The sequence below is a fragment of the Aspergillus fijiensis genome, assembly GCF_003184825.1.
Source record: "Aspergillus fijiensis CBS 313.89 unplaced genomic scaffold BO72scaffold_3, whole genome shotgun sequence".
Lineage (NCBI taxonomy): Eukaryota > Fungi > Ascomycota > Eurotiomycetes > Eurotiales > Aspergillaceae > Aspergillus > Aspergillus fijiensis.
In genome coordinates this window covers 527,055-554,621 of record NW_024468979.1, presented here as the reverse complement: position 1 = coordinate 554,621, position 27,567 = coordinate 527,055, and the positions used below count along the sequence as shown (strand labels likewise).

The window sequence follows — 27,567 nt, the reverse complement described above, 5'->3', positions numbered from 1 at the left end:
CCAGATCTGGAAAATGGTTGAGATACTCTTCTATCCACGGACGAGACAGTATATCCGTCAATCAACCGCGCAGCGAGCCGGACTATTGCTCCCATGTGTCGAAATGTTGACCATATGCTCAGAGGATGAATGGAGTCTGCGGGAATAGGGGTTCATTTGGCGATAGATACCACCAACAAGGACATAGACCCTGAAGCTCCCCTTCCCCTTGTATAGTATGTGGCTCTGGCATATGCGCTCGCTATGTGCCACAAGCTGTCGAGAAGCCATTTGGCTGAGGGGCTCGTAGGAGACCGAGAGGCCGCTAGGATGCTTGGAGAAGTCATCGGGGTTGCTCGTGTCTCATGCCCCAGCTGAGATCTGGTCCTGCAGCTCCGTGAAGGACGCGTGCGACAAGTTGCCCCCGCCACGTCCACTTGACGATATGAGATATCTGATCGGGTGCACAAGAGGAGGCTGAGTTTTGTGTGGTCGAGACTGCGCATTCAGTGGAAGGGTCCTGGGCCGGCATCAATGGGAGGCCTTGAACGCGTCGCCACTACTTCCAAACTTTGTTTACGAGCAGCTTTCGCTTTTCTGGTTGCCAGTTTGGATACTGCGGGGACTGATAAAGCTGTGTTCATGCATGACGATGATGTTTCCAGTCGCATCTTTCGCTACGCAGGCAAGCATAAGATTGTTGTACTTCCCCTCCACTCACCCGGTAGTATTACCAAGTCTATGTAGCCGGTGTTCGCATGGTGGAGAAGCAACGGTGGCAAGCCTAGTGAAACAGTCCGATTAAGCTTTGAAGTCTCCTTGATGCGGGATTCCAATCTTTGGAAAGCAGGAGTATTTTGCTGCTGGATGGTAGACTTTTCTGTGACAATAGCAGCCTCAAGATCACGGCGGCTTGGATAGTCGACTCGGGGGACTTCGCGAAATTCCGAGTCGTGAAGATTGGCCGGCTTATTTTCCCGGCGGTCGAGACCTTGTTTTAGCCCAAGGGTTATTAGTATATCTTTGACTTCAAGATAGAGGGATACCTAGAACTAACCCTGTTTGGCCCCATGGATCTGTATGAGCGACTCCCTATGCTGAGGGGGTGGATAGATGCAATGGAAACATGTGAAAATGACTACATCAAGGTATTAGCACAAAAGAGTTTGGAGATTGGGATCATGAATTCGGAGATAGCCTACCGTGCCATGACCTGTAGCCCGGTCCACAAGGCGGATAAGGGCCAAATCCATAATCGGAGGACGCGTCGACCCTGGAGCGTTAAGTTTGGTGGCATAACCTGGTTTGACTGGATCGTGGGGCATTCGATTTTCTTTGTGGAATGTAGGCTTTGCACCACCATTGGGAGGCCGGTGTCCGCAGAAATGGCCTTGACATCATGTCTTCAGTGGTAATTGCGATCAATTCTGGAACACCACGTTCTCTTCTTGATAGACCTCGGTGACCTTAATACTACTCGAACTTTGCTTTCTCCACTCGCTGTGGAATCTCAAATGCAATCGGCTCAAGGTCTTGGAGATTTCCCCCTTTGGGTCAGGCCCGGTGCTTGCCTTCAGCTCGGAGCTTATAGACAAGGGTGGCACAACCACCAGATGGTTCAGAGCGCCATGGAAGTTTACCTGCACTGAAAGACATACATCGAAATTGTCACTCCACACAGCTGGACATTGTGTGCAATCTCAAAAAATTGGTGCAGTCAACAGATGCCTTCATGATTAAGACTTTCTCCTCCTGTTGAGAAGTTGAGAACTTTCATTTCAGTCGAGCATCGCAGACTGTCTTGCCTCCTCAGCCCGTGTCTTGACAGACACAAAAGCAAAACCCATCTGAGACAAGGGAACATGAGTTTGTGGATAGCTCCGGCTTCTTCCATAGACCCAAGAGCCTACCATCGATCGGCGCTGCTATTCAATCTTGGTTCGGCTTCTGGGTATAGCATGTGGCCTGTGTGAAATGTCGTTGCTTGACATGCCGATTCCCAGCGAGGGCTGACCATCCCCCAAGTTCTCCTTCGCCATCCCGAAGATATCGGAAACGGAGTGCCTGAAGTCTCGTGTCCCCGAAGAGTAATGTTTGCTAAGGGGTAGGAGCAGACGCTGGGTCTCGGTCTCTCGTGCACAAGCAGTGCACTCGGCGTCATCCTCTGAGCGAGTCCGCCTCGACACCTGACCTGCTATAAACTCCCGAGCAGCAATCAAGCTGCATTCATTCCTCTTCAGGTGCTTCTGGGAGGCGGTAGATTCATTCAGGGGCCAATGATCAGCTCGCATGACCGGAATAGAGGCCCTGTGTGATATTAATCAGGATGTACCTGCCTCAGGAGTATTATAAAAATACAATCCAGAACGTACAGGGACTTAAAGATTTTAATTGTTTTCGGCCAAGTTGCAGTGGCTAGATCGCGCTTCGCGCTGCCCAAAAAGACTAACTGGCACAATCAGCCGTAGCACATTTTGGGATGCATGCAACGATTGACCCTTTCCCGAATGTCCGTCGATTTGACGGAGACATTGCCTTGTTTGCTATTCGTGGTTGCTAGTGTATGGACGGCTATATGACTCTCGTTCCACGCTGTAATCCGCATGAAAGGGAGAGTAGTTTTGCAAGACATTGAGCCAGACGTTGTCCACTACTAGCTCATATGGGATATATCCATTCTGCGCATAATGCAGATGGTCCATATACATGCGGATCACCTCCCCTCCGTAGAATCGGAGTCTCCACCCTCCACCAGGAGACCGGATACATTGCCAATGTGCTTCTCACACGCATTTTGAAGATCAGTTTGCTGGAAGTGGTGGTCGTCGAAGCTACGCGGTCTCCGCGTAACTGTAGGTTTGGCTGGGAGGTTCGATGTTATACTTGGCATCTTCGGGGAAGGTAGACGTGCACTCATGCTGCCATAAACGAAGTTTGAGCTTTGACAACATCCCGATGGGTATACAATGCGGATGTCATAGATATCGTCAACCAGCTACTGTAGTCTATTTGACAATGGTAGCGACTGGCTTATCCTTGTGCCCATACACTTGAAGACTGAACATGTTAAGTAGCGTCGTTCTATGAGGGCGATGGCAAGACTATGAGTACCGAAAGCATTCGCAGAGACCGCAGCTGGCTTCGGGATATTCCAGGACTTTCGATGTTATCCCTTTAAATGTGCTGAGCAGCAGTAGCCACTCACCAGACTGCCATCGTACAAGATCGTGTTGAGCCGGCGTTTAAAGTGCTGCTGGTTCCATTGCGCAATTCTCCGGCGTATGGTCCCCCACTGGTTGTTGCAGGGGGCACTCACCAGGCAATCACTGTAGAGGACCTTGCTAGTCATCTGAGCAATATCTTGGGGCATGCCAGCGAGAGCCAAGCGAGCAACAAGCGAAATCGCCAACGGCTTCGTAGCGGATTTGCCGCCTCCGGGGAGGTGATTGTCGGGCGCAGTTGGTAATGATCAGGCTGGTATAGAGCGAGCACTGGCCACATCTCTGGCTGCGAAGCCTCAACCGCTTCTTCTACCGCCATCACAGGAAATGTGAGAAAGCCCGCCGGTGCCTTTCTCGCGCTGGCCGTTTCACTCGGTCTCCATGGCCTTCTGCCAGTTGGGCCACTAGGGGGAGGCTTTGGTAGCGACATACGTCTTCGGAATAAGGACCTCGCTGACGTGGGTCGGTGTTGCACTGTGCGACTGGAAAACGCCTTCGAAGCCTGGCCACTCGTACGCGACGCTTTTGTTGGAACGATCCGAGACTCGTGACGGCTCCGTCCCGCAGTTCTTGCGAGGTCGCCTTCTTGCCTCGGGCTGCACATCTGGCGCCGCAGCCGCCGGCGAGACGTACGAGGCGTGCGGGGCGTCGCCGGCCTATACTTGGCATAATCTGCCTTATAGCACTTGACATGATCTGCCTTGTAGTACTCGGCCAACCGCTCTGCCTCGTCCGCCTCGCCGGCAGCTGCGGCCCGCATCAGCGCGACGACAACGTCTTCGAGCGCGTTGTCAACCAACGACTGCGCAAAAAGGTCAGCACACGACCAAGACTAGCGGGAATTGGGGGGAACTTACGGGCGTGCACTCGTTGGGACCGCGTTTGTACCTGCGGCACCGCAAGCAGTAGGTCTCTCCCGCCGCCGCAGCGACGAGAGAGCACGCCAACCCTGCTTACGTACAGTACAATAATGACAGGCTCGCAGGCACTCCTCACGTGTGGGAGGGGGATGGGAGCGTCGTCGGTGGCGGCGGTGGCCAGCCCCTGGCCCCCGTCTCCATAGCATAGGGACCAGTCGATGTTCCCCTCGAGCTGGACACGTTCTATGTCTGATGCGTTCGTTCGGTTCAACTCCTCCGCTGTGTCGATAAACGGCGGATACGATGTCCACTAGGCCGAGCCTGCGATTAGCTTCATCAACCAGAAATCAGGATATGATGATGGACTGATGGAAACGGCTTCTCAGCTGGAAATAACATAGACAGTGGAAACGTACAGACTAGAACTAGCGAGGCTTTGATGGAGCCTCCGCTGTGCTGTCACAGTAACTGCAAGGTGTGCTCACAGGAGGCAGTGGAGGTCCAGAAATTGTGGGCCTGGAACCGCGGGGGCTGCCACAATATTCGTCATTGAAGATTGCTGCACGCAGCCCCACAGGCCCAGGTGACGGTCCGCGGGGGGAGGACAGCGGCGACGATGGTCTTTACTCTGTCTTGATAGACAGACCAGAGGGAGAGGGTTTCCTCCCGGCGGCTCAGTATAGGTTGCAACCGAGGAAAAGTGGTGGGAATGGTAATGATAGAGGGATTGGCTTGTGAGTCGCTTGTTTGAGGAACTGTCGGATCGACACCTCTGATGGTCTTGCTTGAGTGGTGACGGTGGTGGCGATGATGAAAGTGATGCTGAAAGTGATGATCATAAAGACATAGATGGGGTTGAAGTTGGAAATAGAAGCAGTGAGGAATTCAAACATCGAAATAGAGAATGCGATGATGATTTGAGAAAGGTGATGAAGGATTTGGATGGTGATGGTAGATGGATACCTGTAGAGATGGTGGATAGAAGGAGCGAAGATTCATGGATGGATGGATGGAGTGTTTGGTGGAGGAAGAGGAATAAGAAGAGGAAGGAGGATGGAGAGGGGGTTTTTATGTTGAGAAGAGAAGAAGGAGGGTGGTGAAGAAGAGGATGGAACTGGAAGGAGGCAGGCCGTGAATGAAAAATGGACAGTCTTTATTCACTGCTCAATAGAAGCTTACATTCCAGAATGGGGAAAAGGCAAACGACCATTGATTGCATTTGTGAATTCCACGAAGCCCTAAATTCACTGCCATGGCTACTACGCGACTCCACCTACATTGAATTCCCCAACCAGCCTGCTTAGCTAGGTTTTGTTATCTTTATATTGCGCAGCAAGGGACTGTATATTGAAAAAGGAATCAGCTCCTAGTTCGATAACATTTGAACGAATTCCATAGCCTAGGAACAGCAAATACCCAGACAAAAAGCTCACTGCCCCTGCACCACCGCAGCCCTACTACCATCCCCACCCATCTCCTCCTCACAAGCGACGACCCTCTTCTTCACGGCAAAGAAACTATCCGGCGTGACGGAAATCGAGCTAATCCCCGCCTCGACCAAAAACTGGGCAAACTCGGGATGATCGCTGGGGCCCTGCCCACAGATCCCGATCTTGCAGCCATGCTGGCGCGCCACGTCGATCGCCCGCCGAATCATCCAGAGCACGGCCTCATCCTGCTCGGCGAACAGCTCGGCCAACTCCCCCGAATCCCGATCGACGCCCAGCGTTAACTGCGTCAGATCGTTGGAGCCGATCGAGAACCCGTCGAAGTAGCGGGTGAACTCGGCGGCGCGGATCACGTTGGCGGGGATCTCGCACATCATGTAGACCTGCAGGCCGGCGTGGCCGCGCGCGAGCCCGTTCTGCGCCATGACAGCCAGCACCTTCTCGGCCTCGCGCACGGTGCGACAGAAGGGGATCATGACGACGGCGTTGGTGAATCCCATCGTCTCGCGCAGCCGCTGGATGGCGCGGCACTCGAGCGCGAACCCCTCGCGGTACCGCGGGGAGTAGTAGCGCGAGGCGCCCCGGAACCCGATCATCGGGTTCTCCTCGTGGGGCTCGAACTCCTCCCCGCCGATCAGGCTCGCATACTCGTTGGTCTTGAAGTCGCTCATGCGGATGATGGCCGGCCGCGGGTGGAAGACGGCGCACAGCGCGGCGAAGGCCTGCGCCAGCTTGTCGACGAAGTAGTCCGGCTTGTTGTGCGCGTACCCGACGGTCAGCTGCGCGATTCGCTTCTTGGTGTCCGGGTTGGTGAGCTGGTCGAAGTGCACCAGGGCCATGGGGTGGATCTGGATGGTGTTGGCCACCACGAACTCCATGCGGGCCAGCCCGATCCCGTCGACGGGGAGGCGCCACCACCGGTACGCGGCCGCCGGGTTGGCCAGGTTGACCATCACCTGCGTGTGTCGACTGCGCGGCAGCGAGGCAAGGTCGACCACCTGCGTCGCGATGTCGGCGCCCCCCTCGTAGATGAACCCGACATCCCCCTCGGCGCACGAGACGGTCACGTCCTGGCCCGTGTGCAGGATGTAGGTCGCCGTGCCGACGCCCACGACGGCGGGGAGGCCCAGCTCGCGACTGACAATGGCGGCATGCGAGGTGCGGCCGCCGTGGTCGGTGACGAGGGCTTTGGCCTGCTTCATGATGGGCACCCAGTCCGGGTCCGTGGCGCGGGTGACCAGGATCGAGCCCGCCACGAACCGGTCGATGTCCTGCGCCGTCTCGATGAGACACACGCGGCCGGAGACGGCGGCGTCGCCCACGGACACCCCCTTGGCCAGCACGCGTCCGCGCTTTGTGACATGGTAGGTGGTGAAGCTGCTGGCCGCGTCGTGGCGCTGCGAATGCACCGTTTCCGGCCGCGCCTGCACGATCCATAGCTGCTGGGTGGTGCCGTCGCGCGCCCACTCGAGGTCCATCGGACATTCGTAGTGTTTCTCGACGATGCACGCCCACCGGGCCAGCGTCAGGATCTCCTCGTCCGTCAGGACCCAGGCGTCGCGCTCCGCCCCGGAGGTCGGGACGTTGCGCGTCGGGGTGGTGGTGTCGCCGTACACCATCTTGACCTCCTTGCTGCCGCGGTCTTTCTTGACGATGGGCCGCAGCTGGGGGTCCTGTAGCAGGGGCTTGAAGACTTGGTACTCGTCCGGGTTCACCGCGCCCTGCACGACATTCTCGCCCAGCCCCCACGCCGCATTGATCAAGACGACTTGATCGAACCCGGACTCGGTGTCAATCGTGAACATCACCCCGGACCCGCCGCCGGGGGCATCCGACCGCACCATCTGCTGCACGCCGACGGACAGCGCAATCCCAAGGTGGTCGAACCCTTTGGCCTGGCGGTAGCTGATGGCCCGATCGGTGAACAGCGAGGCGAAGCACCGGCGACACGCATCTAGGACCGCGTCCGCACCACAGATATTCAGGTAGGTCTCTTGCTGGCCGGCGAAGCTGGCATCGGGGAGATCCTCCGCCGTGGCACTGGACCGCACCGCCACGTTGAGCTCGTTCTCTGTAGTCCCGGAACGACGGCACAGCTCGTGGTATGCTGTGCGAATCGCCTCTTCCTCTTCTCGCGGCCATCGGCCATGCAGGAAGAGGCTGCGCACGGCGTGGCCGGTCTCAACGAGGGTGCTGCGGCGAGACTGCCAGTCGGCCACGAGGGCGGCGATCTTCTCGCGGAGGTGATTGGCATCGACATAGTGCCAGTAGGCGTCGGCGGTGGTAGCGAAGCCCGGGGGCACGGGGATGCCCGCGCTGCCCAGCTGGCTGAGCATCTCCCCCAACGACGAGTTCTTCCCTCCGACGAGGGCCACATCGCGGCGAGTGAGCTGGTCCAGCTCGAGGACGAGGGGATGGTCACTACTGCCCATGGTGCAGGCTATGTTCAAGAACAAGTATACTTGGGTTAAAGTGATTATCCTTTAATCAATGAGATAAATACTCCGAGAATATGCGACTATTTAACTCCCCACCCACACAGTCAACAAGCAAAGCAACCCGGACCCCTGCTTACAACCATACAACCATAGAACATACAAAAAAACTCCCCTCCCACCCTCTATCACATGCAACCGACCACTCTCTCCTCCCAGAGCTTCGGGAAATACGAGAGTGGTATGGTCGCCGTGCAACCTGGCACAAGGCAAGTGGCGATCGGTGTATGGCGCGGAGGTGCAACCCTAACCCAACCAACCGTGCGGGGGGGGGGAGCATTCTTTGTCCACGCATACTTCCCACCACCCATGGTAAATCCGCCCCTCAACGATGGCAATCCTGCAGCCAGCATTCTAGCATTTCCCGGCCGAAAGATTACAACTACTAGTAGTAGATTCACATGTCTTCCCCTCGAGTCTGTCATCCTCAGACAATTCTTTCTCACATCAGTCAACTATACCGCGGAGCCGATCCCGTAGTATATAACAGCAAAGCTACCCCGTATACCCGGCAGCAAACAACCCAAATCTGCCATTTATACACTACCCACGTCGAAGATATCTGATATACGCCCCCAAAAATGACATCCCGCATTGGCATAATCGGCGTAGGCCATGTCGGCGCCGCAGCCGCCTACGCCCTCCTCCTCCAGCACGTCGCCCGCGAGCTATGGCTCGTCGACATCAAGCTCGACCGGCGCGACGGCCAAGTCCGCGACCTGGCCGACGTCGCTGCCGTCGTTGCCAGCGCCACCAAGTCCCCAGGCGCCGGGGCCGCCGTGCGCTCCGCGACCCACCACGAAGTCGCCGCGGAGTGCGATATCATTGTCATCACGGCGGGGTCCAAATATACCATTGGTATGTCCCTCCCAAGCCCCTAGCCCAGTGCCAAAAAGGGAGATTCAGGCACGCACTAACTTCATGTGTGTGGGTTGAAGGAGAAACAAGCATGCAGCACCTCTACCGCAAAGTTTCTATCGTGCGCAGCATCGTGGCGGCCATGAAGCCCATCCGCCGAGACGCGGTGCTGTTGGTGGTGTCGAATCCGGTGGATCTGTTGACCTCCATGGTGAGGGAGATGGCGGGCCTACCGGCGGGACAGGTGCTGGGGACGGGGACGGAGCTTGATGGCGTGCGGTTGCGGGCGTTGGTTGCGGCGGAGATGGGGGTATGTCTTCCTCCTCAGTATACTACTGTCATCTGCAACAGCAGCAGCAGCAGCAGCAGCAGCATCAGCATCGCATATACTAACAACTAACCAGACCCCCCCATGCACCATCACCAACCTCAACATCCTAGGCGTCCACGGCCCCTCCCAGCTCGCGACCTGGTCCACCGCGACTGTCAACGACCAGCCCCTCCACCAGACCCTACTCAGCAACCACCATCCGACGCTCCTGGCCGATGAATGCACGCAGCGGTCCGAAGCCATCGTCCGCGCCAAGGGGTCGACCGAGTACGGCATCGCGGCGGTGATCGCGCGGCTCTGCGCGGCCATTCTCGGAGATGAGCGGAGCATCCACGCGGTCAGTCATTTCCAGGCGGAGTTTGGGTGCTGTTTTAGTTTGCCGGCGGTGGTGGGGAGGGAAGGGGTCGTGCGGACGGTGGCGGTGGAACTGATGGAGGCGGAGAGAGCGGAGATGGAGAGAAGTGTGAGGCTATTGAGGGGGCGCATTGGGGCCGTGGAGGGCGATGGTGTCGTCTGATTCTTGGGAGGTAGTGAGGGGTGGGTTGCTTGGGCTTGGTGGGTTTTCTCTAGGGTGTTTGGTATGGTGGTTGGTGTATGATGGTAGTTGTAGCGTATCTTACTTCTGTTGGGCAATTACATATTTATCATTTCTACGCCACAATGGTGCCGAGAATTAGAAGGGAGAGGCGGAGGAGTAGGTGGTGATGGTGGTGGTGATGTAGTTCATCCTCAGACAGAAGGGGAGGATAGGGCTATCTCGAAATCCATCGTGTCCATTCTTCACAGAGCAGCAGCAAGGTAAGCGGTTCCCTCCAGTACGTTTCTCAGAACCGAACGCCCCAGTATTCCGGGCTCAAACGAGTCGATGGTTCGAGGGAAAGAACTTCAGTTCCCTACCACTGACCAGCCCGGTAGCATGAAGCGGAGGCCCGGGGTTAGGGCTGACTTCCTGTAGTCACTCGGCCGACACTTCGCACCAGATCTACTACGACGGCTAGAATACTTAGTATCCATGGAACACTGGTTGACGGATCTGCGGGGAAGCCACAAATGACTCGTGTTGCATCATGCCACCAAGACGTCATTCGGGGTTACTTTACAAGGAAGACGGTGGTTTGAGGTCCGACGTCTACGCAAACTCAATACCTAGTATGCGTCTCGGAGCCGAGTCTCGGTTCCATGATCTAAGTTACCAGACTAGAAGGGTCCAGACCGAATCGACCACACCTGTCACAGAGCTTGTATACTCTACAATCCCTATCAACCTTCAATACTGGATCCGCTACTAAGGTTGGATGTGGTTGATCCGAATACGAGAGCTTCTTCTGGCTCCGGGTTTCAAGCTCCGAGGTCCAAACTCAGCTCCGGGACTCATCAATACCCTTCATTTCTCGTTGCCCTGACTTCGTGAATTACTTGAACTATGGAATGCATCGAAAGAAACTTTTCAAAGAGTAAAACTCTTACAAAGTTGAACCCACCTGCCTCGCAAGCGTGGCAATATCCTCGCCATTAAGCCGAAACGCCGTCTCCCGGGACAGACAAGAAGCCAGAAACAGCCAGCATGCCGCATTACCCACCGTAGTGAATCTCTCGGGCAGATCTTGCCTTGCACCTGAGGTCGCGCGCTCCCCAGTACTCTGCTCAGTGCTAAACAAGCCATACAAATGCTGAGCGACCGTGTCCGTCTTGTTCGCGCCATCCTCCACCAAGAACATCCGCTCCTTCAACTCCTCATGCGCGGCAAAGAAACTCCCCCCCGCCGCGGTGGTGACCACCGGCTTCTGCTTCTGCATCGCCCACAGCAGGACCTCCGGGATGCCTTGGCAGAGTGACAGTTGCACCACCACCCGAGCGTTGGAGAGTAAGGTATTCCACACCTGGTCTTGGGGGCTGATCTGCACGATGCAGATCCGCGATGCAAATCGCTTCATCTTGGACTGGACGTGGGAGAAGAGACGATCGTGGTGCGGAGAGCTCTGGGATCTTTGGGCGGGGCCATGGTGGCAGATCAGCAGCTTGGGAAGAGGGAGCTTAGGGTCGTCCGTCCAGGCTATGGTGCAGAACGCCGCGTAGGCGTCTAAGAGGGCGAGGGTCCCGTCTCCGGGACGGAGTTGCGACAGGCTTAGGATGTACTGTTCTGTGTCGGTCATGTCCTGTTTAGCGCTAATCACTCACGGAAATTATACTTCATTGCTGTCCGCGGTTGCCTTACCTCTCGGATAGTGGACAACGGGGTTTCCGAAAGTTCTACATAATGAATTGAGCTCCTGGCCGTAGAAGGTCATGTCGGCATCCGTCAAGTGCTTGTTCAAGCCATCGAGTCTACCGTATAATGTCAGAAGATCTGTCCGGAAAGGAATGTAGGCATAGAAAAGCAACAGGCACAGGTACTGACTGGTCTATCGAAGGGGATATATAGCCAACATTCGCCTCTGACATTACGGATGGCGCGAGTTCCCGGGGTAGGGTTGTGACCAAGGTGTCAACATGCTCCAGCTTGGTCTGCACAAATTGCCAGGCAATTGCCTGAGGATGGGTGGACTGCTGCCGCAGCACATCCGGTGGAGCGTGCAATCGGTTCTCAAACACGACGGGTCGATGAGGATCATGCTGCTTCGCCAGGAGGGCCAGGGTCAACAACGGAGCGCTGTCGATCACGACTACATCCGCCCCGCCCTGTTGGCGCGAGCGCAGGGGACCATGCTCTTCAAGCCAGTACCGTCGCGCATTTTCGTAGGCGAACTCCATGATCTGAAGCTGGTCGTCGGTGTCCAAGGAGACATCTGGCCCTGCTAGGCCCTCCATGAGGTCTTCCATGTTTCGGATCAATTGGAGGATGTTCGGCCGCGGCTTTGGGACATACCTGCACCCATCCGTGACTCTGGAGTCTTAATTCCAAGCGAGATTGGGTATACTCACCACCGGATATCCACCCCCAATACATGACCCAACCGCAACAATGCATGTCGAGTATGCACATCAGGCTTTCCTTGGCATGTCATACTGAAAAATGCAATCTTCACCTTTCTCTCGACCAGGTCCTTGGCCAGTCCCTGAACCAGTGTCCACAACTCCGGGCTCACAGTCCGCTGATAACCCTCCGCCTCGGCAAAGCGTATGCAGAAGCTCCTATCGACGTCCACCATTCCATTATAATGAATCTGGTTGTGAATGAGATGTCCAACGCCAAACGACCTGTATCAGTCGTTCACATCGTTAGTATTTCGTTAGTTTTTCTTGGTTCAGCGCAACGAAGGGCATGCCTCAAACACTTCCTGGCCATGGAATCGGCCTGTTCATCCGCAGTCTTCTCCTTCCAACTCGCGAAGATTGACAAACTCCCCTGCTCGTCTGGCTGTCGGGGATGATCCTTGTACTTCAATACCAATGGTAGAGTATCCAAGTCATGCCAGAGCCGGGAGCACAATCCGGGGCACTTCTGCACCAGACCTTCGGGGAGGCCGACCGCGATGAATTTCTCCTGGTGCTTCTCGCCGTACGCGCGTAGCTGGGATAGTAGCTCACTGATCGCGTGGCATGGTATCTGAGTGCCTTCGACAGCGTTGTGGAAATGGTGGGTAAAAAAGTCAATCAGCTGCGTCGCGTTGCGAATGGCAACGGCGACGGTCAATCTCCCTTGCTCATCGGTCGCTGGCTCTGAGAATCCGGCGTAGATTAACTGTTGATAGCATCGAACAGTCAGCGCAGTTGTATGGATGTGTTGAGATGATAAATGTCATACATACTTGTGCAGGTAGTGCGCACCAGGAACTCCTTGTCAAAGTCGGATCCTCATTAGAACTAGAGTCGTCTGACTGCATTGTATGGTGTATGGTTAGTTATCAAGACACAGCAGAATATCAGGTCGGATGATACTAGAATCGAGCTCAGGAATTGCACAAGCATGAGACCAGGCTCTAGTTAGTTGTATGACTTGGTTAGCCACAAATACCCGCTGATACCCGGGATTTCAGCCCTCGTCAAAAGTCGGCTCTGGCGATACGAACCGCCAACAAAGAAGTTCTCTGACTATGATATAATGCATCTCGCAGCTCTCGCTTCTCCAACATGCGAGAGTCTGGCTCGACTCAGTTCTGTCAAACTTAATGTCAGCATCAGCCCACCCACCCTGTACGATCCAGTACCAAGCAGGCCTCGTAGGCAGTACTGCATGGTTGCACAACACAACCTCGGAACAAGTCAGCATATGATTCATGCTTGTGGCGAGAATCGTAAGACTATCAGCATGAGCAGCACTCTCGGCCGTCTCGGCCGGCCATAGACATAAATAGGCAAGAGCGACTTGTACTCTCCGACAGAATGAGTTATGGCATCACCACATTTGTCATCAGATTTTACACTCTGACAATGGAGCACAATTCCGATCTCTGCAGGCAAGACCCAAGCAACATCCAAGCATGGCTGGTCGGCCATGGATTGGCCTCCCTGGTTGCAGCAGTCTATCTTATCAGGAAAGGGGGCATTCCCGGTGCCCATATCCATATATTCGACCTCCACTCCGACGTGGGAGGTGAGATGATCGTTTCCGGAAATGCAGAAGACGGCTATTCGCTTCCGTTCTACTGCCTTCCCTACCTCCATGGGGAGTGTGTGAAGGAGCTCCTCGATCTGGTGCCGGATGTCCAGCATGATGGCAAATCGCTGGCGGATGATGTGCGTGAGTTTCGATGTCAACTGCCACACAGAGGACTGCCGCATCCTGTTCCGCGAGCTGTGAGCTTGGATTCCTCCGGCACCGAAGCGGTATTTACGAAGGGCATTCAGCTAGGTCTGAAGGATCGGATGGAGCTCATTAAGTTCATCGTGAACCCGGAGCGAGCGCTGCACGCCAAAACAATTGATCAAGTCTTCGAGAAACCATTCTTTGACACAGGGTTCTGGTCCCTATGGTCCACCACGTAAGCATCCTTCTGCGGGTTTGGAACAGACATAGTTGGCCATGCATAGCTACTGACTCCTCGCTCAGATTCGCATTCCAGCCGTGGCACAGCGCAGTCGAATTCCGCCGCCATCTTCGGAAATACCTCGAAGACATCCAGACTCTGAACGATGTCGATAAATCCATTCACACGCGATTCAACCTCTTCGAGTCGATCGTCCTTCCCATCACCCGGTACCTGAAGAACGAGAAAGTGGATTTCCGCTACCACACTGAAGTCAAAGATATCAAGTTCTATCCCGACAGCGACCCAACCACGGTCTCCGAGATCACCGTGATGGAAGACGACCGAGAGTGCTTGATCGATCTCGACCCCCAGGACATCTGTCTGATCGACGTCGGCTTTTCACGCTCCGGGGCCGTTTTCGGCTCCAACGACCACCCGCCACCATTCCTCTCGTCCAACTGGGAGGACCTTCTCCTCCGCGAATGGCGCCTGTGGCAGACTCTGGCCCGCAAATCCCCCAAGTTCGGAGACCCGATGACCTTCCTGTCTCGCCCGTTAGAGTCGGGCATCGAGACCTTCACGACCACCCTACGCGGGACCTCGTTCATGGAGCTCTACGACAAGCTCACGCAGGACAAAGCCGGCACTGGCGCCCTCCTCTCCCTGGTCAAGAGCAATTGGTCGCTGACGATCAGTGTCCCCCATCAGCCCATCTTCGCCTCCCAGCCGGACGACGTGCACCTTCTGTGCGGATACGCGTTGCGTCCGTCCGAGGAGGGAAACTTTGTGCAGAAGCCCATGTTCGCCTGCACCGGCAAAGAAATCTTCACCGAGGTGCTGGCCCACCTGAACTTCCTTCCGTCCGAGGAGTTGAGGCTGGCGGAGAACGCGATCACGATTCCATGTGGCATGCCCCTGGGGACGGCGCCGTTCTTGACGCGTGGTGCAAAGGACCGCCCATTGGTGATTCCTCCCAATACGACTAATGTGGCGCTGCTGGGGCAGTTTGCGGAGCTTCCTGATGACACCACCATGAGTCTGGATTACAGTGTGCGCACCGCGCAGTTGGCTGTGGCGGAGTTGCTGGGGCTCCCGCACCGGCCGGTCTCGGTCAACAAGAATATCTTCCTGGAGATTTTTGACTTGCTTGTTTAATTTTCCATGATGAGTTTGCTACGCTTGCTTTCATATGTGTCTCAACATGGACTTTATTCGCGAGGAGATGTCTTATCTCCTTGTTCACAGATTGGGTGCTTCATACTTTTGTCTCGGATAGTCCGACAGTCTAATTGAACCTAAGCCATGAATGCCACGTTTACATCTCACATGTCTCTGCTAGAGATTGTTTGACCGATCTTAGAACCTTCGCCAAAGCCAAAGACCGGGATACAATTTCCATGCTGGTTCAGCCTTACCACTCATAGGGAATTCCTTGCTGCGCATTGGCGAACAATGGAACTTGTAGGATGCCGCAACACGGTGCCCTCTCCTATTCTCTCGCTTGCAGCACTTCCCCAGACCGGACACCATTCACAGCCTGTACTTTGATTCGGAATTTCACTACCTCTACCTCTTGATAAGCGGACCCTTGAATGGAACTACCCAGCCCATTCACATCGCTTCACGGGCTGTCGCCCAGTCATGGATGAATATAGTTCTACTTAGGTTAATATCAATCCTGGGCCCATGTTACTATCTCTATTGACCACTCTCGTGAATACGGCTGGCTGGAGACTCAGCTCGACATCCCGCTTCCAGTCTGACGGATTTAATTCTTCCCCACTACATCTCTTCCATCTTCTCCCTCAGTACTGCGTTGACTGACTTGATCTTTCCCCAGTACATCTCTTCCATCTCCCTGCACAATTCTACTGGGAACTTCCTCAACGAGACTAAGTCCATGCATGAAGCTTGACTAGAACAACCCAAACCTCAAACATGAGAAGGCTTGGTTTCTGATTTCCAGTTTGCTCTTGATCTTCTTAAACTTCCAGTCTTGAGACATGACCATCCCAATGTGGACTGCTCTTGTATCGCAGTCCACCCGTTCTGAGGAATCGCTGTTCCATCAGTGCAAACAAAATCCATGTTCAGGTTATCGCATCTCTAACCCATGTCCTTGAATTCGAGGTCTCGTCCCATACCATTTTCAAATCTCAGAAACCTTTCTGTTTGACATCCCGTTCCACAAGAACATCCGTCCTAAACGGACATGACATACCAAGATGCTCGACATTGATCCACTGGCTTTACACACGGAGTCATATCCGTTACCCATCATCCATGGGGGTCGATATCCTGTCTTCTTCGATTGTTGGGCCAGCAGGATTCCTGGTCGACAAAACGGGGTTCGATCACTCTCTGTCCCAAATCGATAGGACTTCTACAGATCCAATGGGCTACCGGAATCAGCCTGACTGGCTGCCTGCAGTGGTAAGTCCGCAGTGCCCATTCTACCAAGCAATGCGGTGCTAACCCCAGCCAGTATATGGCTATCTGTTCTTGACAACAAACATCAGTCTCCACCCCCATAAACTTGATTTCCATAATACACCACCACTCACCTCTTTCGACCTCATGGAACCTGATTTTAATTTCCATAACTATGGTCATGACTAGGAGATGGGGCGATTCCTGCTTCGCCATCTGCCCCGAGATATCCGTGGCCTGCCAGACAGAGCATGGTACCTTTCCTAATACATCAACATGGTTGGGGAATGGGGACGAATCCAGCTTCTCCGCCTGTTACGGAGGTCCTGGCTTCCAGATAGAGTACGCTTCCTTTTCCTGACTGATTGTGATGGCAGGAAAACGGGGACGATTCCAGTTTCGCCACCCGTCCCGCGGAGACTGCGACCAGCCAGACAGGAGCCCGGGATTGAGCCACTGAGTGCATACTCTCGAATGAGTTAAACCTGGCAATGCCAGTAGGCCGGAGGGCCTTTCAAGACTTTGCTATGCGAATTGTTCAACGAAACGCGTTACCTTGCTTGTCCATCTCCTCTCAAGACGAAGACTTCTTCCATCAGAAATCCCTCTCTCCTTTTACACGGGCCGTGTCCGGAAACTTCCCGGATACCGTGGCAGGTTGTCAGGAGACAGAGCCGGCGATGGACTTTGCATGTCTTGAAGGGTAGATGGCTGTATGTGGCAACGGGTTCCTACGCCATACGGCAGAAGTTTCGGTACTTCAAATGTGCCAGAGCGTAGAGCAATTCTTTGCTACGTGGTACAATACATGAAAGCACAGGCACAAATGATCAAGATTCTGTCTAGGTGGGTGAGTGTCTTTCATGGCTGCGCTGTCAGCGATGCATAAATCATCAGATTATGCATCAGACAGCTCACCATGTCGAAGGAAGTCGGATCACCTGTTTGCTTCATCCGACTCTAGACAGTCTGGCTTTCCCAAGAGCGTATTGCACTTGGAGACGCAGGGGGCAGTTAAAGTACTCAAGATGAGTCAGGAAGAGTGACAAGGCCGATTGGGATTATCCTAGATCATCTGGGCCGTCTCTCGCACTATCTGATCGAGAAGTCATCATCTTTATATAGCGATCTCGCGTCGTCATCTGGAAGAATTCAAAAGTACCTTGCATTGCTCATGTGCGATCGAAGAACAGCCTATCAAATCATTACGCTGATTCCATGGACGAGCCGGTCCCAGCGGACAATCGCCTTCGGGCTCTGCGGAAGAAGGACCAGAAGAAGGACCAAGAGAAACGGCAGACCCGCAAAGGGCTAAAGAACAAGGACACCTCTCATGAAATGCTGGTAAGGTCAGACCGAGGGGCATTTGCAGGTCGATTGAAGCTGGGCTAATTATTTGCTTGCCGGTAACAGACGCGAGAGGCCGAGAGCCTCGAAAAGCGGCAGTGGCGGAGGAGGCAGAGGTGAAATGGAAGCGCGAGAAAGCTGCGGAGATGCGGCAGAAGGCTGAGGCTCAGAGCAAGGGACTCCTCCTGCCCGGTTATGGACTCCCAAGTGTATGGCGAATTTTCCCATTGGGGCGCAGCCCGCTACTTTGCTACCTATGCAAGATTCGCTTTATCCGTATATGCAAAACACCACAAATACTCCAAAGGAGGTTGTTGCAGCGCCGCAGGCGAAGATCTCATCCGGGCAATGGTTTCAACTACCGAAGCAAGGTATTTCAGCGCTTGATCTACTTGAATTATCGTCCTTTGTTCCAGGCCCATCTATTGACTAGCATGAATTGGGATACTATTCTCAGGTTTGGAAACGTATTCTTCATCCCTCTTCTTCCTCCTACCTTGAACCACTATAGCTTCTCGAGTCATTCTTCCCCATATACACATCTTTGCCCTTCTCTCTAACAAGTTTATCCAAAACTATAGTATCTAACCAACCTCTTCTGCTGCTGCATGACCAATATTACATCGGTCCATTCTTTCTCTCATTCGGTACGAGCAATCATGCAGAGAATTGTGGCTTCGAGCATATCCGCATACACGATGTCATCGAGTTAGCACAGCTCAACAGCATTGATCTCAATGGCAACAAAGATTCCTGCATGTAGCAGCTCCATCATACAGCAGAGAACTTTTCTTCCAGAACTCGAGGCATGGCTTCAGATGTATCAAGAATCAGTCACGCACTGAAGCCATCGTTGCAGTAGCTACACGTTGTCATTAATGACGAAAGCTGTGATAGCAAACTAGCTCCGGGTCCTGGGTGCATTAAAGCCTCCCCGACTACCGACCAAAGAGTATCGAGAAGTAGAAGAGGGTATTGCGCCTGCAGTGGTGTGACAAAATGGGCAACCATCAGAGTTGAATTTGCAATATCGTACCTAATAGGGCCAGTCTAATGGATGTCGAAGAGGAATACTGTAAGTCTTCCTTCCCTCCTTCTCGTCCAATCTACCGTTACATGAATACTTGCTGATTATATCAGTCTCAGCGGAGTCGAAGCAAAGAGTGAAATCGACTCTTGTCAGACTTCTAGATAACCAGCAGTGCATCACTGTTACCAAGCACGTTACTCGCGTACTGCTGCCGCCATGGATGACTCTATTCGAGATACATATCATCGATTGATGAAAGTCTTGTCAACTCAGAACGGCACTGGTTCACCCACCGTCCATAGCAAAAGTATTCACAGCAATCATGAAAAACCTGCGACTTGGGCAACCAATTTAGCCAGCGTGCTAGTGCTTCCCCGACGTCACAAATGAAATTATTTGCCTGGTGCATATTCATATTTTTCCCCAGATATTGCGAATCCACAGGTACACTCCTCATCTCTGCAATCAAGTCAACCCTGTTCCACGTCAATGCAAACAAACGATGACGTTCTGTGAAAGCAGATGGCTTGTCTCAGGTCAAACATAGTCCCCTAAATTTGATCAAAGCCGATGTAATCTCCCGGCTCAACGAAGCACAGGTACGGAGTCGGATGTTTTCCTGGTCAGCATCAGCAATCGAAATTTGGACCTCGTAAGCTCTGTGGGATGTGTTTTTTTTTTTTTTTTTTTTTTTTTTTTGCCGTCTACCGCATGGGGGTCCGCAAGAGTATCAGGATCCAAAACAAACTCGAAGAATGCAGCCGCTATGTCGCGGGCAGGGTTGGGCTTTCCGGGCTTATACACTCTGATGTATGCTTGATCATGTCTTTTCGAGAGAGTACAGCTTCTTTTCACCTCATCCATTCGATCATGACAGAATCGCGGGTATTTCAGAGTTTGACTTCCTGGGTATTGGATCAAAGCTACGCCAAACCATCTGGCGACTTTTTACCACGAAGTCTCGACGATCCCAGTCCCTGTCGACATCATTTATATCCGACTACTGAAGTACCTTGCCCATCGATGCATGATCTCTACATAGAGATAGGTGCAGCTCCGCAATACGCTGCCATATTGGGCAGCGATGAGGGGACCGACCTCGCTTTTCTACCTTTGCCATCAATCTGGTCTATCGCAACCTAGGCCTTCATCATGGAACTCACCTCACAATCTTCAAGCAGTCCAAGCCCTCCAATTATGGACGAAGAAGAACTTGACGACTTTGCAGAATTTGCAGAAGTCGAAGAATCTGACCACAGTCCAGTCTCGGGTCACCGCCCGACTTTCAGATGCATCAAGCATCTGATAAGGACGATGACACTGTCCATTTCCGAAATTCTGTTCTCACACAGCTTCCAGCTGAAGGCTGAATTCAACTAGCTGGTGACATTACTCGTCACATGCCTTCTCGATCGCTGGAGCGAACGTCAATGCGACGTGTCCGTGGGGTGAGAGGGCTCGGCACATCCTCCCACATCCTGCGGGACCTGCTCCTCACGTACGTCGTTTCAGCACGAAGACAAGGTCCATGCCAGTGAGCTCAACGAGCGTGAGGTGCCCCTGCGCTCCCGACGGTTCTCGATGTGGACTACTGGGAGCCCAACACCGAGAAGAGACCCCCCCCCCCCGGCGCCCTGCATACCTTCGGCACGACGTCGATCAGAGAGGGCCAACTTGTGACCTGGCCCAATACTTATCGCACCAAGCAAGAGCCCTTTGGCCTGGTGGACCCCAGTCAGCCGGGGAATTTGACCCTGGCCAAGCTTCGTCTCATCGACCCTCACTACCGCATTTGCTCAACACGGAATGTGCCTCCGCAGCAGCATGACTGGTGGGCCTCGGCCGCGAGAGAGGCAGCGCAGCTGGATCGGCGCTTACCGCCAGAGATTGTGTGTGCTGTAATGGAACACATTGGTCATCCGCCGATATCTGCGGCCGAGGCAGAAATCTGGCGTGGAGAACTCCTCGGCGACCACGAGCGCGCGCAAAAGGCCATTGATGCGTGCGTGGGGCACCATATTGTCACTTTTCTTCCTTACGATGAGAGAACGGCACGACGGGCGAGGGATGCAATAGCTGGTGCTGGATATGAATCACCATAAGATCTTGTCCCTTGATCTGGTTTTTGGGTGCGGGTAGTAGGCTTCCCGCGGGGGAGGCGTTCATGATGCTCTGCCGGTGTTGAATGGGTTGCAGTATATGCGTGGAAGAACCTCGGCTTCGGGAGTAAAAGCAGAAACGAGACGGAGTATCTGCTCGGTGTAGAGTCCAGGCAAGACTCTAGCAGCACGGGTTACGAGCAAGCTATAACATATTTATATGTGCTAGTAGGCTTGGATATACTCATATTGAGACACGGATTAGGGTAAATATAGATGTAAAGTATATGAACAAGAATGAGAATAGAAATGGACCCTGAAATCACCACGCTGTGTCAATGTGCTTTGCTTTTCCGGTGCCGCGTTACCCTGAAGCCAAGCCCAACGCCATATTGTGAGACACGTATGCACGCCAAAGAGATAAGGACTCGTGAGAAGGAGGAATGTCAAGGTATGTGGAAGCTAACTAGGCGGGGTGGAGAAGGATGAAAGGGGGGTGGAAAGGTAGTGGGGCACCAGAGGTGCCTGGGGTATCTCAAGAAAGAAAAGCAGAACACTTTCATCATCGAGAAAGGCTCACAAAACTCCGCCAGGTAGATTGATTTGAGCTTGTCGCCCTTCGAAACCAGCACTATTCGGCGCTGACCCGCTACCGGTGGGATACATGTTGTTCTCCGGTGGATGGACTTGTTTCCGCAGCATGAACATCGGCTTCCGTCCTTCGTTCTGAAGTTGCTTGAACAAGATCAACGGTCTCTCCTCTAGCCCGAGACATCGTTCCTGGTCACCATAGACAATATACAGTGCGTATTGCTTCCAGTCCGCGTTGATGTTGTACTTCTTCAAAGCGGCGGGGAGGACTTTATGGCAGGGGTCATCCAACGATACTCGGAAAGACTTGAAGATCTCCACGCTCGGAGGATCCCCAGTTGCTCGAGAGTCTGACCGTGTCGGGATGTCAGGGCGCGTGGCTTGCGTTGGGGTAGGATTTAATCGGTCGGAGCGGGATTGGGTCGGAGGAGTGTCGTCGTGGTGGTTGTGAGAGGCGTGGTTGATGCTGGCCGAACTAGGCTGTGAGTAGGCCCGTGAGGCCAGAGTCTGCGTGTGGAGATTGCCTGGAGAGGTTGGCGACGGAATTCCTGGCGATAACTGGGCCTTTCCGTTCATCATAGCCATGTGGGATGAGTTTGCCGTGGACGGATCCAAGCCACCGCCGTCCCCATACATGCGTCCTTCGTGGATGGAAGGTGGGATATAAGTGGGTGAGCTCGTTTTGGGGGTAGTCCCGCCGGTGTGTCCTCTCTTGGAGAACGTCCTCGAGAGAATCGACCCCGAGCGATCCAGGAGCGTGATTCCAGAGGGCGAAGTCAGATTCGGGGGCTCGTGATATGTTTCTGTGCCAGGCGCGGGGACCGCCGATGGGGGTGGCAGCGGTTGCGATCGATCCTTGGCAATCTTGAAGACGGGTAGGAGTTCCTCTCGCAACCGACGATATTCGTCTGCCATGCGCCGCAACTCTGCCTCCACAGTGACTATGCGTTCGTCTCGCAATCGGATGGACTGAATCAAACGAGCGACATCGTCTTGAGTGGCACCTTCGTTCATACTTTGGTCGGCAGCTATGCAATCGAACGTCAGCGGACTATTCCAGTAGCCAGTCGAGGGATACACGTACAGAGTGGAATGTAATGATCGGCGTCCAGCGGAATGTCTTGCTTGACCTTGGTCTCGTACACACTCTTGAGGATGGTCAAGCGGTGCCCCACACTAGCGATACCCATCTCTTTCAATTCGTCATGTTTGAGTGCGATAAGCGCTTCGCCAACGATTTCGTTCTCTGTAGAACCCAAGAGTCAGCACGGATGAAGCACCTTGGCCGCGCCGAGGAATATCATCGAAGAGACACACCTAGAAAAGCCGCGCAGTACTGACGCAGACCCAAAGCGGCAACAAAATGTGCGCACTCTTCGGCCGTCCATTCTGTAATGATTGTCTTAGGCGAGCGAGGGTTATCGTCGAAATTGGCCAGGGTGGTCGGGGTATGTTCGGCAGAGGGAAACTCGGACTCGGAGGGGGAGGCTTCCGAGTCAGTGGCCAGGTGAGGGGATGTGATGACACTGCGTTCGTACTCGTCGTCTGCATCGGAGTCGGCGTGGTAGGAGGTGTGGAGAGACATGGTGGATGAGGATCAATGACCGGCAACGACGCCCAGCACGAAGAGGGGGGGGATGGACGTCGGACCGGTTGGGGGTGAATGAGACGGCGCCAGTTGTAGCACGGGCGAAGTTAGGATGGAGGGAGCACGATCGAAAGGTATCAGACTGTCTTGGATGGATTCTGGGCGAACAATGGAGGAACTCTCAATAGCGCCGGTGATGAGTTTCAGGATTCGAGGTTCCGGGACGGAAAGCGGCTCGTGTCAGACACGGCGGGGGTGGTTGGAGATGGCTGGGATGAGATGTGGGGGATAGACAGGAGACAGCCGTTGACGACAGTCGAAGTCAAAACTTCAAGGCGAAAGAGGAATCCGGCGAGTGGTGGAGGATGGCCGTGATTGCGAGGAGTGGAGTGGAGTTCCTGAGGCCAACAAGGCTAATAATCACAGGCATGCAGCCAGAGCGGGGAAGCTGGGGGGGGAAGAGGGAAGGATGAGGGAGGAGATCGGAATTGTGATGACGGCCACGGTGGAGGTAATGAAGGTGGAAGAAAACGAGGATGGTAGAGAGGGGAAAGAGAAATCTCTCTATTGTATTGAAGAAATAATAAAAAGGAAGCAGAAGAAGAGGAGGAAGAAGCCGGTCAGTTGAAAGTGAGAGGAGGAGGAGCAGCAGCAGCAGCAGCAGCAGCAAGCAGCGAGGCAGCTGGTTGGGCGCGGAGTAGCGAACGAACCGCCGAAAGGGAAAAAGAGGCGCTTCGATGCGTGGATCGCCGCACGTGATCTTCCGCGGTCTGGACCACACTGACTTGGGAGGGAACACTTATAAGTGATCTCTATCTATCCTCCATCTGATCCATCATCGCACACAACATGCAATCGAAGCACTGAGGATATTCCCACTGGGGCAATATCACCGTTATCCTCCCCTGGGAAAGACCACTTATTAGTCTATAGTCTATCCTCTATCATCTCCATCAAGACGATCCATACTATGGGGTCCATGAAAACTTCCCCCCTTTCCCGAGTCCATCCACCACTACCACTACCACCACCACATCCAAGCTCAACTATCCCATATCAACCCCCAATATTCCGATTCCGATATAGAATTAGTATCGGCGCCAAGCCCACAAATGTCTCTTCTCCCCTGGATTATGGGGGAGACTAGCGAGGGAACTATTTCGATTCCAAGTTCGGACTAACCGAGGGAAAAGAGCCCAAAGCTCCTCCCACGATATTGTGCTGCTGCCCTGTCAAAAATCCAATAGTGCCGGAGCCTTGACGTTTTTGGGGAACTGGGGCCTTTCTGCTCTCCGCCGCCGTCATCGTGCCATGGCTTTTCTTCTGACTTATTTTTGTCTTGTCTTCTCTCACTCTTTTTAAGTTATTAACGCGCGCCCTCATTAACTGACTGAATTATTGGCTCCTACAGATTCTGGCCATGTTGGCCAATGGTGTTGTTTTGTCGGGCTGGGATGTCTTTGCTAGCCCTATATCAACCGGAACGATATTAATAAATAAATAATCTGTGCCTCCATCCCCCCCCCTTTTTCTGGGTCCGGAGTCTGAGGACCTCGGAGTCGAGTTGGAGCCAATGTCTTTGATGGAGGGGCCGAGGGAAATAAACTCCTTCTAGAAGGTACGATCTGGGCCGTAGTTGAGGTCTGCGCTGCTCGTATTGATTATCATCCTCTCAGACAAGATTCTGGTAAAAATGAATGTGATTGTATCTGTAATCGTCTACAAATGCCCGGCTACATTCGGGGTCGTCGCCATGCTGCCGCACCTATGACTCCAGTGAACTAGTCACAAAAGACCAAGTCCAGGCAGAAACATTGTACTGAAGTACAGTAGCCACCGTAGCCTTCATGCAAGGTGATCAAATTTTGTCTTTTTTTTCCCTTCGCACAGGATCTCAATTCCGGATCTACTAGCCAGGCTGGATGGGTCAACGTCAACATCAACGGTCACTGCACTAAAGCACCCCGACTAGGCTCCATAGTACACTCTCGCACCACCGACAGGGGTGGAAAAGACCCAACCCATCAACTCTCCACTTTAATCTACTCATCCTCTGTCGATAGAGTACTCAGTCAGTACTGACTTCCGAAAAAAGTCCATTCAACGGTCTCCATCCCGGGCAATCCCTTCCTCCACCGTCGTCGTCGGAAACAAACCCATTCCCCCCGACCGGAACATCTTGCATCAATCTCCTGTGGATATCTGCACGGCACTGTATACACATAGTCCAGTACATACACCTCGCCACCAAGGATCAGCCTTTACCCACCACCTTTTGGCAAACCGAGCAAGGGGAGCTTCGGATGGAGGTCGCACAAGCGTCTAAACCGACATTACACGAACATGTGGTGGCCTGCCCCCCTCCCAGCCATCGCGGCACGCTGCCTCGCAGCCCCGATCAAATCGTCTGGCGGTTTTCAGCATGGAATACCACGACCACGAACCAGTAGGTAAGGTTTTCCTGGGTATAGTGGAGCCAGCCCCCTCCTGCAAGCCGGCGACTGTAGTACGTAAGGTCGAGTTCGAGGGTGTACTTAGTATCTCCGGCGCAATGATTGCATCGTGGTCTTGGTGCCCCCCCGGCCGGCGGCTGGGCGCTACAGGGGGGCAATGGCAACGATGTGCTATTATTATCGCGGTACCCTGATTGAAGCCTTGGGCAGGGTATGTCCGGGCTGGGTTGTGCGTGGACCGGTGCAGGGTTAGATTGTCGATCTGTGAATGAGTGTGCTATGCTGTGTGTTGAGACTGCAACTTCAAGACAGCTTGAAGCGGGTTGTAACACCAGGGACAATCAACAATGACAATAGGGATGTAGAGTAGTCACTGGCAGCATATATATTCTAATCACAACCACTAACTCAATTCATCAAATACTTGAGGAAGCCACTGGATCAATTGATTTCCAGCTGCTATCAAAAAGTCTACATTAAGCCAAACATTCATGCTCCATATTCTAGATTGCATCGCGCCTGTTCTGACTGACAAGTACCATACAAGTAAAGACACAAGCGCCGGGACTGAACGTCCGTCGGCGGGTAAGTTAGAGGATCTGATCTGACTGAGTGAGCGAGTGACTGACGGCTTATCCGCTCCGGACTGGAGCCAGCCCAGCCCAGCCCAGCCCATGCCATCTCCTCCGCCGCCCGCAGCAGCCCGCAGCGCAATTCCCCCTCCGACCTGACCTCAACCCGTTTGTACAGTACTGATGTACATAGTACAGCACACGACCCCTCAACCCACTACCAAGATACACAAATACTCTCCTGCAACAAATCATCCACCTTATCTACAGCCCACCACCTTCAAAGACGATCACCCTGAACTCCTCCCTCGAACCACGCCACCTCCACCACACCACCATCACCAACAGAAACCCCTCTCCCCACAATCCACAGTACTGTACAACCTCAACCTCAACCTCAACCTCAACCTCAAGTTCAACATCCAAACCACAGCACGGGAACAATGACAACCAACCCCCGCCCCTCCCCACCCACCACCTCAACCGACCTCGAAACCGACCTCCTCACGCACCTGCTCACCACCCCGGCCCTCGACGACCTCCACAGCACGCTCCTCGCCGCCCTGCAACGCACGGGGTGGACCGAGAAGATCCGGCGCCTAGCCCAGGAGCTACTCCGCGGGGGACGGTGCGAGCGGTTCGACGAGGTCATCGAAGCGGTGGTCGCCTCCGCCGAGGGGCGACGCCATCCGTCCCTCCTCGCCGCGCCCGGCAAAAAAAAAAACGGTGCTGCAACCATCAAAGACGAAGATGACGACGACGACGATGACGACGTCCACGCGAACGGGAAGAAAAGCGGCAACAACAACAGCAATGGCGGCAATGCAAACAACGCCGAGTATTTCGAGACGGTGGATGTGCGGATCCCCTGCGCGGTCGTCGAGCAGGGCGTGCGCGCGATCAAGGAGGTTCTGCGCGATGTAGCGGTGCTCGAGGGGGATGGGGATGGGGTCGGGGATTCTTCTTCGTCTGCGGCCGCCGGGGATGGCGGGGATAAGGAGAAGGAGAAGGAGAAGGAGCACACCACCACGACCACGAAGACGCCAGGGCCGAAGGATCGCGTGAAGGGGGTGAAGAATGGGGAGAGTAACGGGTTCGGGGCCAGCGGGAGTCCCGTCAAGAAAGGGGAGAAGAAGATGAAGCCGAAGCAGGGGAAATAAAGGGATCTGCGGGCTTTTCTTCTGTCTGTCTTATATTTTGATAAAAGGCGGGAGTTGGTGTTGGTGGACATTCGTCTGGCGTTTGGATGGGTTTCGGATGGGGACTCCTCCCTCGGTGTTATCAGGGTCGGCATTGCATTTTCTAGATACCAAATTCTACTACTTCGTTCCACACCCAACGGAATCAATCATCGT

The 27,567-nt window shown here is 54.0% G+C and overlaps 10 protein-coding genes across 10 annotated transcripts; 6 read left to right on the top strand and 4 right to left on the bottom strand.

The window, feature by feature from the left end:
• Positions 1-3,604: 3,604 nt before the first annotated feature.
• Positions 3,605-4,953, bottom strand: BO72DRAFT_491746 (uncharacterized protein; the record flags this gene model as incomplete). Its single annotated transcript, XM_040948213.1, has 5 exons — positions 3,605-3,856; positions 3,892-4,002; positions 4,058-4,088; positions 4,162-4,370; positions 4,831-4,953. 5 exons carry the CDS (start codon positions 4,951-4,953, stop codon positions 3,605-3,607), a joined length of 726 nt encoding a protein of 241 aa, XP_040806133.1.
• A 536-nt stretch (positions 4,954-5,489) lies between these two features.
• BO72DRAFT_511642 (phosphoenolpyruvate synthase) lies at positions 5,490-7,940 on the bottom strand (the record flags this gene model as incomplete). The annotated part of the gene is made up of 1 exon (XM_040949413.1): positions 5,490-7,940. One exon carries the CDS (start codon positions 7,938-7,940, stop codon positions 5,490-5,492), a length of 2,451 nt encoding a protein of 816 aa, XP_040806132.1.
• A 644-nt stretch (positions 7,941-8,584) lies between these two features.
• BO72DRAFT_454902 (L-lactate/malate dehydrogenase) lies at positions 8,585-9,709 on the top strand (the record flags this gene model as incomplete). The annotated part of the gene is made up of 3 exons (XM_040946206.1): positions 8,585-8,861; positions 8,942-9,171; positions 9,266-9,709. 3 exons carry the CDS (start codon positions 8,585-8,587, stop codon positions 9,707-9,709), a joined length of 951 nt encoding a protein of 316 aa, XP_040806131.1.
• A 946-nt stretch (positions 9,710-10,655) lies between these two features.
• BO72DRAFT_482769 (putative heat shock trehalose synthase) lies at positions 10,656-13,185 on the bottom strand (the record flags this gene model as incomplete). Its single annotated transcript, XM_040947748.1, has 6 exons — positions 12,942-13,185; positions 12,459-12,874; positions 12,115-12,390; positions 11,591-12,058; positions 11,408-11,517; positions 10,656-11,332 (listed from the first exon to the last, which is right to left on the bottom strand). Exons 1-6 carry the CDS (start codon positions 13,014-13,016, stop codon positions 10,656-10,658), a joined length of 2,022 nt encoding a protein of 673 aa, XP_040806130.1. The 5' UTR covers positions 13,017-13,185.
• Positions 13,186-13,563: 378 nt separating this feature from the next.
• BO72DRAFT_367572 (oleate hydratase) lies at positions 13,564-15,257 on the top strand (the record flags this gene model as incomplete). Its single annotated transcript, XM_040940845.1, has 2 exons — positions 13,564-14,114; positions 14,183-15,257. 2 exons carry the CDS (start codon positions 13,564-13,566, stop codon positions 15,255-15,257), a joined length of 1,626 nt encoding a protein of 541 aa, XP_040806129.1.
• A 2,341-nt stretch (positions 15,258-17,598) lies between these two features.
• BO72DRAFT_139345 (uncharacterized protein) lies at positions 17,599-18,653 on the top strand. The gene is made up of 3 exons (XM_040939166.1): positions 17,599-17,876; positions 17,946-18,346; positions 18,461-18,653. The coding sequence occupies exons 2-3, from the start codon at positions 18,026-18,028 to the stop codon at positions 18,590-18,592; spliced, it is 453 nt and encodes a 150-aa protein (XP_040806128.1). The 5' UTR covers positions 17,599-17,876; positions 17,946-18,025; the 3' UTR covers positions 18,593-18,653.
• A 1,899-nt stretch (positions 18,654-20,552) lies between these two features.
• On the top strand, positions 20,553-20,903 carry BO72DRAFT_341046 (uncharacterized protein; the record flags this gene model as incomplete). The annotated part of the gene is made up of 1 exon (XM_040940611.1): positions 20,553-20,903. A coding segment is annotated over one exon (351 nt), but the record flags the coding sequence as incomplete, so codon positions are not given.
• Positions 20,904-21,540: 637 nt separating this feature from the next.
• Positions 21,541-23,420, bottom strand: BO72DRAFT_139319 (adaptor protein STE50). Its single transcript, XM_040939165.1, has 3 exons — positions 22,917-23,420; positions 22,684-22,845; positions 21,541-22,627 (listed from the first exon to the last, which is right to left on the bottom strand). Exons 1-3 carry the CDS (start codon positions 23,182-23,184, stop codon positions 21,585-21,587), a joined length of 1,473 nt encoding a protein of 490 aa, XP_040806126.1. The 5' UTR covers positions 23,185-23,420; the 3' UTR covers positions 21,541-21,584.
• Positions 23,421-26,047: 2,627 nt separating this feature from the next.
• Positions 26,048-26,569, top strand: BO72DRAFT_139290 (uncharacterized protein). The gene is made up of 2 exons (XM_040939163.1): positions 26,048-26,225; positions 26,297-26,569. The coding sequence occupies exons 1-2, from the start codon at positions 26,132-26,134 to the stop codon at positions 26,509-26,511; spliced, it is 309 nt and encodes a 102-aa protein (XP_040806125.1). The 5' UTR covers positions 26,048-26,131; the 3' UTR covers positions 26,512-26,569.
• An 86-nt stretch (positions 26,570-26,655) lies between these two features.
• Positions 26,656-27,372, top strand: BO72DRAFT_491739 (uncharacterized protein; the record flags this gene model as incomplete). The annotated part of the gene is made up of 1 exon (XM_040948212.1): positions 26,656-27,372. The coding sequence occupies one exon, from the start codon at positions 26,656-26,658 to the stop codon at positions 27,370-27,372; it is 717 nt and encodes a 238-aa protein (XP_040806124.1).
• Between the last annotated feature and the right edge of the window lie 195 nt (positions 27,373-27,567).